The sequence below is a fragment of the Oncorhynchus masou genome, unplaced genomic scaffold (assembly GCF_036934945.1).
Source record: "Oncorhynchus masou masou isolate Uvic2021 unplaced genomic scaffold, UVic_Omas_1.1 unplaced_scaffold_50___fragment_2___debris, whole genome shotgun sequence".
Lineage (NCBI taxonomy): Eukaryota > Metazoa > Chordata > Actinopteri > Salmoniformes > Salmonidae > Oncorhynchus > Oncorhynchus masou.
The window spans coordinates 22,675-32,372 of NW_027016650.1; the positions used below are offsets into that span (position 1 = coordinate 22,675).

The window sequence follows — 9,698 nt, forward strand, 5'->3', positions numbered from 1 at the left end:
CTCTATTCCAGTTACATCCACCAGCCTGTCACTGGAATGCCAGCTGTAGGTTTTATCACCAAGTTAAATAATTGTCAGCTCAAGATATCTCTAGTAAAACCATATGCCCAGATTAGCTGCAGGGTGCTAGAGTGGAGACCATAAAACACAGCATTAGCAGGACAGAAATATCTTATTGTTAAGTAAATAATTGTTAAATAACCAACAAATAGGGTAAATTTGTCATTTTTCTATTTTCTGTCTGTTTCTTGGTCCAAGAAAGTCTATTCTTCTTATTGGTGTCCATTAGTAGTGGTTTCTTTGCAGCAATTTGACCATGAAGGCAGTCTCATCTGAACAGTTCTGATGTGTCTGTAACTTGAACTCTGTTTATTTATTTGGTCTGCAATTCTTGAGACTGGTAACTCTAATGGACTTATCCTCTGCAGCAGAGGTAACTCTGTGTCTTCCTTTCCTGTGGCGGTCCTCATGAGAGCCAGTTTCATCATTGCGCTTGATGGTTTTTGCGACTGTACTTTAAGAAACGTTCAAAGTTCTTGAAATGTTCCGCATTGACTGACCTTCTTGTCTTAAATAATGATGGACTGCCATTTCTTTTTGCTTATTTGAGCTGTTCTTGCCATAATATGGACTTGGTCTTTACCCAAATAGGGCTATCTTCTGTATACCACCGCTACCTTGTCACAACACAACTGATTGACTCAAACGCATTAAGTAGGAAATAAATTCCACAAATTAACTTTTAAGAAGGCGGCACAATGTCAAGAGTGTGCAAAGCTGTCATCAAGGCAAAGAATCTGAAATATAAAATATACTTTGATTTGTTTAACACTTCTCCTATTTCATAGTTTTGATCTACAATGTAGAAAATCGTAAAAAATCTAGAAAAAAAATGTATAATGAGTAGGTGTGTCCAAGCTTTCGATAACACGTAGATATAATTTAAACACGCTAACATCTCCATTCCCCTATCTGTCCAGGTACCCTGGGGCGTCTGAAGGGCAGTATCCTGAGGATGGCCTTCCTGGACAACACGGGCACCTTCCTTCCCCCTGCCTTCGAGCTGTGGTACGAGCCCAACGCCGTGGGCGCCGACAGTGAGGAGCGAGACAAAGCCCGTAAACGCCGCCCGGTCTCTGTGTCGCCCTCCACCTCACAGGAGCTGCAGGAGAGCCAGTATGCGGTGGTGTGCTCTGAGAAACAGGCTAAGGTCATAGCACTGCCCTCCCAGAACTGCATATTCAAACACAGCATCACAGAGACATCGTTCGTCCTGAGGGCTGACGTGGTCCAGATGAACATAGGGAACTGTGTGGCCTGTTTCTGTGCTAACGGACACATCATGACCCTCAGGTGAGTCAGTGGGCCATGCAACCACACACAGGTTAGATATACATACATTAAAGCTAATTGATAATACCTATTTTACAATAGCTTATTGAATGCTTCGGTTAGACTGAAGGTTTCTAGATTAAAAGTTATTTTTCTGGACACGGCCAGTAGAATGATATTGTGTTTGAGTAAAAATGTGCTGTATGTGGTCTCCATCTTTGTCTGAAGTCTGCCGGGGCTGAGACCATTGCTTGATGTAAACTACCTGCCGCTGACAGACATGCGGATAGCCCGGACCTTCTGCTTCACCAACCTGGGCCAGGCCATGTACCTCACCTCCCCCACTGAGATACAGAGGATCACATACAGCCAGGAGACCTGCGAGAACCTGCAGGTTAGGACCTCACAAATATACCCACACAAGAACTCAGGCATGCACGCTAACACACACACACACACGCGCAAACAATATACATGCATTTATGTGTGTATGTGCGTGTTTCAGGAGATGCTAGGAGAACTATTCACACCAGTGGAGACCCCAGAGGCTCCCAACCGAGGATTCTTCAAGGGGCTTTTTGGGGGAGGAGCAACTTCCCTGGACAGAGAGGAGCTATGTGAGTGACACATACACAGAATGTACATACATACTGTACACACAGAAACTCTATTCTTCATTGTAATACATCCAAAGTCCCTAACACAGCAGGCACTAAGATGATATACTCAGTGTCAGTTTGATATCTGTTACAAGTCTCTCCCTTTCTGTGCCTATTGTATCTCCCAATCACCTGCCTCTTCCTCTCTCTTTGTCTTTCTGAATCCACCTCTCACACATCCTACCTTCCCCTCTCTCTCTCTTTCCTCTCCACCTCTCTTTCTACCCTTTTCCTCCAGTTGGTGAGATGCAGGCGGGTAAAGCATCCCGTGGCCTTGCCCAGCACATCCCGGGTCCTCAGGGCCTGGAAGGCATGAAGGGGGCAGCCTCGGGCGTGGTGGCGGACCTGGCACGTGCCCGGATAGCGCTGGACGAGAGAGGGCAGAAACTGGGCGAGCTGGATGAGAGGACGGCCGCCATGCTGGCCAGCGCGGACTCCTTTGGCAAACACGCCCACGATGTAAGAAAGAGAGACATTACATTGTGAGACAAAACATAAAACTGATCTTAGATCAGCTTCCTCCTATACTCCTAGAATATGCTGCTTGTATAGTCATGTATAGCCCCTAGAGGGAGACAAATGGCAGTTTTCTGTAACAATAGTTTTTCATTTTCCCCTCTCTCCACAGATGATGCTGAAGTGCAAAGACAAGAAGTGGTACCAGTTCTGATCTGAAAGAGGGGAGCAGAGCCAAAGGGACACTGCTTCATCCGGACTCTACATGCCCCCCTCCTCCATCTCTCCGTCCATACATCCTTCCATCTCTCCTTCCTTCGCTGGACACGTGGGATACTCTTCCCTAGCACAATGTTGTATACTTTATTTACCTCAGTCATAAGGTTTCATATGAGGAACGGACTAGAGAGAATGACAAACTGGAAAAAAAGGTGTCCTTTTTATTGTTATCTTTTGTTTGTTTGTTTTCCCCTCTGTGGCCTGCCAGTTGGTTGGAGCTCTGGGGTTCCCTCATCCTCATTCGCCAAAATATTCTGTGCCGTCATCTCTGCTCCAACCAATCCGGGGCCAGTATACTAAAGACAAAAACAGACACAACTGAGAAAAAAATGAACAACGAAGAAAAAACAACTACAAAAAAAATCTCAAAAAAGAAAAAGATCAAAAAAATAATATATATATATATATATATACATAATTATATATACATAAATCTATATAAATGATCAACGCTGTATTCACTTCCGACTGTCAAGTGCAAAACAACAAGAGGAAAACTTCACAGGTGGAGCGAAACTGGTGGTGGGCATAAGAAGCTCTACTCAAAGTCACAGGATGTGTTGTCATAGTGACAGCCGGCTCTATGCAGAGAGTTGCAGGATTAAAAAAGCAAGTCATTCCAATGTACACTGGATCCTCTGTCCTTGATCCAACTAGACTCTCCTCATCATATGGATTCACTGTTTTCATATTGTTCCCAACTGTATTATACATGTATTCATTTCCTTCCTCTTGTGTATCGTTTTATTTTAAGCTCAGTCTGTTTTACTTGAAATCTGTTTTTATTTGTTCTTAGTTGTCGTGAACGTTGTGAATTATGATATATTTTGATTTGGTAATGTTGCCAGTATGTTTTGTGGCTTTGTTTAACTCCCATTAATTGATCCTTATAAAAAGGGCTGGATTCAAAAAGAGGGCATGGATACAAAAAAAATACATAGATTTATCATGCAGATCAGTACACGTCACCATAAATAATGTGTCATACCAGGTATCACACACATCAGAAATCTAAAAGCAAGATCAGAACTCTAGAAGCAAGACTGTCAGTGTCTCCTCTCCCTGAAGTGTTTAATTTGACATGTAAATGCTACCTTCCCCCCCTGACCTCATCATGCCATTAACATCTACTACAGTTTGGCTTTAATAATGACTCTGTGTGAATTATGTCAGTGTTACAGTAGGCCTATACACTGCTAGTGTATCCACACCTATTGGATTGGTTTTCAGGAGTAATATTGTATGGACATGAACTCCTCGAGTGCACATACACTTGGAGATTACTACAGTATATACACATGGGAAAACCTATTTGTGTGTGTTGATATATGCAGGAATATATATATATATGTACATTCAGGCAAAGTCATGCATTTGTGAAGACAAACATTTTTTATTTTTTTTCCGTAAAATAACTTTGTCAGTGTGAGTGGTCTATTAATTCACATTTTATATATTGAAGTGTAAGAGACGCTGCTATATGTGTAGTGTGTCGGAACTGTCCTCTGTTTCTGTCCCCATTTCAGTGGTGAAAACACTCATACGTATCTACTTTAATGTTCTGCCAGGCTTCTCTACCATTCTTTTGTAAATAGGTAAATAGTTTGACAATCTAAGACCAATTGAAAAGTGGTTGACATTGCTCAAGCAAGCGACACAAGGACAGCTGCCATATTTTTTCTAACGCCAAAGAATTATTTGAGCTTTCGTTTCATTGTTCTATTACTCAACTCTATTACTCAATTACTCAACTTACTCAACATACCAAGTGGTTCACTAATTGAAATACAATAGGTCTAGGTCTGTCTATACAGGGCTTCTGGGAACTGTGCATTCTGACTCGGTCACTGAGTTAGGTTCCAGTTCTTTCTTCTCGAAGACCTTTTCGACTCATCCTGACAGGAGATGGCTGGTTAGGTTGGAGTAAGATTACAGCAACTCAACCGTGAGGCCACTAGTGAGGGTAGCAAGTTTTCAGAATCGAACACAACTATTGTATTCACAACATTGTGCCCTTCATAAAAGTTTTACTTACTTCTAAACAACATTTGACCCGCACAGTATCTTTCAAGGTCGACGTTGCCACAAGCAGCACCGCAGATATTGAGATGAGCGAGATGCAAGATTTTGCTCTCACACAATCACACAGTATAGGTGCATGTGTGTTGGGTAGCCAGGGTGCCAAAATAGCGAAGAAGTTGAGCATCGTGCTTCAACGCTCTTAGTTGTTGCAGAAATTGACCCACCATGCCATTTACTTTTTGCAACTACGTCATATTGCTGAGTCTACCTTTAATGTTCAACTTTGCTGTCTTTTCATTTACTATTTTCAGTTGTACATTGTTCTTTAACATTTTTTGGTTTGTTGTATGATCAACAATGTCTTTCTTGTCTGAAATACTTGATTTCCATGACCAAGCTTTCTGTATCCAATCAATTGTGGGAAATCGCCAAGAAAAAAAGAAACAAGTCAGTACCACGTTAGAGGATGTCAACATCAGCAGGATGATGCAACCTCTGTGTAATGTGGCTCCATCATAGACCGGCCTCGCATGTTCAGTGTCCGAGTCTGCACACATCATGCTTCAACTCTCCCTCGCTTGTCTTCTAATGCATTCTCCTTCTACTCCAGTAGCAGTTCCAAGTGGCTCATGTTGGTGATGCTAACTAACAGGTTTGGTCTCCTTCTCTGTGTTCTAGTATGCATTGTTGTGTGGATGTCAGTAGGTAGCCCTGCTTCAATCTTCCAAGGTGGAAAGAATACTTCAGGAAAAAAACAACTAGTCTATGATTGAGGTCCTTCCCTTCCCTTCTAGCTCTCTTTTGTTTTTCTATTCAATTTTTTTAATGTGTTTTTTCTTGTCTTTGAGTGAGTTGTTTCTTGCCTATACTCAGTATGCGGTATTCTTCTTACCTGGTATGATTCATACTACTTTACAAGAGGGAGTCTGTCTGCCATAATGCCATTTCTGTCCTGGATTTAACAGTTATCAGTGGGTTGCAGTATTTTCTCATTGTAGCCAATTTTCTTGTACAGTTTTATGCAAATTTCACATGGATGTTTATGACTTTCTCTGCTGCCACAAACAATTTAGAAATTATGTAGATAGAAATTACTGTGCAACGGAAAATAAAAGTGGAAAAAATGTATACCTTTGGTGGTGGTTTATTCTCCATGTCCATCATGAACCCTAAGGTAAATGCACTGCCATCTTTTGCAGCGTAGTGCTGCTTCTTTCACACAGTTGTTGCTCAAATAAGTCTATTAACACAGAGGAATTTGTTAGAGTACTCATTTGAGAAGGCCAAAGCCATTGTCTTACAGCATTGATACACCATCTGGGGTATATCAAAGAACAAGGGTGCTGAGGGTGCTGCAGCACCCCCTGACAAATCTGAATAACTAAACAAATATTAACCTTCCAAATATCTATAACGGCATGTGAAGTCAGAATGCTCTCACTATTCCAATGTGATTGCTAAGCAACAGGACAGTTAAAACTTATGGCTTGGGGGCGCTATTTTCACATCCAGATGAAAAGTGTGCCCAAAGTAAACTGCCTGCTACTCAGGCCCAGAAACGTATGCATATAACATATAAGATTTTATATGCATATAATTGGTATATTTGGATAGAAAGCACTCTGAAGTTTCTAAAACTGTTTGAATAAAGTCTGTGAGTATAACAGAACTGATTTGGCAGGCTAAAACCTGAGCACAATCCATCCAGGGAATTGTTTTTTTAATGTCAATCTGTATTCCATTATTTTTCTACGGCAAGGCTGTTTTAATAGAAATATCCTTGCAGTTCCTATAGCTTCCACTAGATGTCTTAGATCTTTAGAAATTGCTTGATGTTTTTCTTTAGAGAAATGAAGAAGTATCCCTGTTATTTTCCTGTGTCACTCCAGGTGCACTCTCATGATTTGGTGCGCACGACCTAGAACATGCTTTCTTTGTTTTCAAACCAAATCAAATCGAATTTATTTGTCACATACACATGGTTAGCAGATGTTAATGCGAGTGTAGCGAAATGCTTGTGCTTCTAGTTCCAACAATGCACTAATAACTAACAAGTAATCTAGCTAACAATTCCAAAACTACTACCTTATAGACACAAGTGTAAGGGGATAAAGAATATGTACATAAAGATATGTGAATGAGTGATGGTACAGAGCGGCATAGGCAAGATACAGTAGATGGTATCGAGTACAGTATATACATATGAGATGAGTATGTAAACAAAGTGGCATAGTTAAAGTGGCTAGTGATACATGTATTACATAAAAGATGCAGTAGATGATATAGAGTACAGTATATACGTATACATATGAGATGAATGATGTAGGGCATGTAAACATTATATTAGGTAGCATTTTTTAAAGTGGCTAGTGATATGTTTTACATCATTTCCCATCAATTCCTATTATTAAAGTGGCTGGAGTTGAGTCAGTGTGTTGGCAGCAGCCACTCAATGTTAGTGGTGGCTGTTAAACAGTCTGATGGCCTTGAGATAGAAGCTGTTTTTCAGTCTCTCGGTCCCAGCTTTGATGAACCTGTACTGACCTCGCCTTCTGGATGATAGCGGGGTGAACAGGCAGTGGCTCGGGTGGTTGTTGTCCTTGATGATCTTTATGGCCTTCCTGTGACATCGGGAGGTGTAGGTGTCCTGGAGGGCTGGCAGTTTGCCCCCGGTGATGCGTTGTGCAGACCTCACTACCCTCTGGAGAGCCTTACGGTTGTGGGCGGAGCAGTTGCCGTACCAAGCGGTGATACAGCCCAATAGGATGCTCTCGATTGTGCATCTGTAGAAGTTTGTGAGTGCTTTTGGTGACAAGACGAATTTCTTCAGCCTCCTGAGGTTGAAGAGGCGCTGCTGCGCCTTCTTCACGATGCTGTCTGTGTGAGTGGACCAATTCAGTTTGTCTGTGATGTGTATGCCGAGGAACTTAAAACATACTACCCTCTCCACTACTGTTCCATCAATGTGGATAGGGGGGTGTTCCCTCTGCTGTTTCCTGAAGTCCACAATCATCTCCTTAGTTTTGTTCACGTTGAGTGTGAGGTTATTTTCCTGACACCACACTCCGAGGGCCCTCACCTCCTCCCTGTAGGCCGTCTCATCGTTGTTGGTAATCAAGCCTACCACTGTTGTGTCGTCCGCAAACTTGATGATTGAGTTGGAGGCGTGCGTGGCCACGCAGTCGTGGGTGAACAGGGAGTACAGGAGAGGGCTCATAATGCACCCTTGTGGGCCCCAGTGTTGAGGATCAGCGGGGTGGAGATGTTGTTGCCTACCCTCACCACCTGGGGGCGGCCCGTCAGGAAGTCCAGTACCCAGTTGCACAGGGCGGGGTCGAGACCTTGATGACGAGCTTGGAGGGTACTATGGTGTTAAAAGCCGAGCTGTAGTCGATGAACAGCATTCTCACATAGGTATTCCTCTTGTCCAGATGGGTTAGGGCAGTGTGCAGTGTGGTTGAGATTGCATCGTCTGTGGACCTATTTGGGCGGTAAGCAAATTGGAGTGGGTCTAGGGTGTCAGGTAGGGTGGAGGTGATATGGTCCTTGACTAGTCTCTCAAAGCACTTCATGATGACGGAAGTGAGTGCTACGGGGCGGTAGTCGTTTAGATCAGTTACCTTAGCTTTCTTGGGAACAGGAACAATGGTGGCCCTCTTGAAGCATGAGGGAACAGCAGACTGGGATAGGGATTGATTGAATATGTCCGTAAACACACCAGCCAGCTGGTCTGCGCATGCTCTGAGGGCGTGGCTGGGGATGCCGTCTGGACCTGCAGCCTTGCGAGGGTTAACACGTTTAAATGTTCTCCTTACTTTGGCTGCAGTGAAGGAGAGTCCTCATGTTTTGGTTGCGGGCCGTGTCAATGGCACTGTATTGTCCTCAAAGCGGGCAAAAAGGTTATTTAGTCTGTTTGCAAAGAGTCAAATAAAGTTTGTTCAGAGTCATCGATGTGTCTGCTTGGGGGGGAATATATACGGCTGTGATTATAATCGAAGAGAATTCCCTTGGTAGATAATGCAGTCGACATTTGATTGTGAGGAATTCTAAATCAGGTGAACAGAAGGACTTTGAGTTCCTGTATGTTGTTGTGACCACACCACGTCTCGTTAACCATGAAGCATACGCCCCCGCCCCTCTTCTTACCAGAAAGATGTTTGCTTCTGTCTGCGCGATGCGTGGAGAAACCAGCTGGCTGCACCGACTCTGATAGCGTCTCTCCAGTGAGCCATGTTTCTATGAACGCTGTTTCTCCCGGCTTAAATTCGATCGATTATTTACTTAAAAAAATAACTAAAGTTGTATTACGAAAGTTATTTGAAATGTTTGGACAAAAATTACAGGTAACTTTTGAGATTTTGGAGTCATGTAGCGTGAGTTGGACCCGGTATTTTTCTGGATCAAAAGCGCCAAATAAATTGACATTTTAGATATATAACGATGGAATTAATCGAACAAAGGGACCATTTGTGATGTTTATGGGATATATTGGAGTGCCAACAGAAGAAGCTCGTGAAAGGTAAGGCATGAATTCTATCTTTATTTCTGAGTTTTGTGCCGCAGCTGGCGGGTTGAATTATGATTTGTCTTTGTTTGATGGGGTGCTGTCCTCAGATAATAGCATTGTTTGCAAATCTGACACTGTGGCTGGATTCACAACAAGTGTAGCTTTAATTTGGTGTATCGCATGTGTGAATTCATGAAAGTTAAATTTTTATAGTGATTTAATTTGAATTTGGCGCTCTGCAATTTCACCGGATGTTGTCAAATCGATCTCACTAAAGGGATTTGATCCTTAACCTACGTTGCCCTTAAACCAAGACACTCTGCCTGCTAATTATCTATAGGCTATGTTTCAATCAGTCAATTTCAAATGATTTTCTATCAAGTTTTATTTTCTAATAACAATTTGAATTGAGGTATCATTAATTCGCATAGATGTAGTCCATT

General features: G+C 42.5%; 1 protein-coding gene across 1 annotated transcript in view; it reads left to right on the forward strand.

Annotated features, from left to right (window-relative positions):
- LOC135538973 (syntaxin-binding protein 5-like) overlaps positions 1-5,876 on the forward strand; it is a gene marked incomplete at its 5' end in the record, with an annotated part of 28,048 nt that extends 22,172 nt beyond the window's left edge. Inside the window, 5 exons of the mRNA XM_064964844.1 lie at positions 981-1,353; positions 1,561-1,726; positions 1,838-1,949; positions 2,230-2,450; positions 2,620-5,876. Coding sequence (XP_064820916.1) covers positions 981-1,353; positions 1,561-1,726; positions 1,838-1,949; positions 2,230-2,450; positions 2,620-2,661 — 914 coding nt within the window. The remainder of the gene's footprint in view (positions 1-980; positions 1,354-1,560; positions 1,727-1,837; positions 1,950-2,229; positions 2,451-2,619) is intronic.
- Between the last annotated feature and the right edge of the window lie 3,822 nt (positions 5,877-9,698).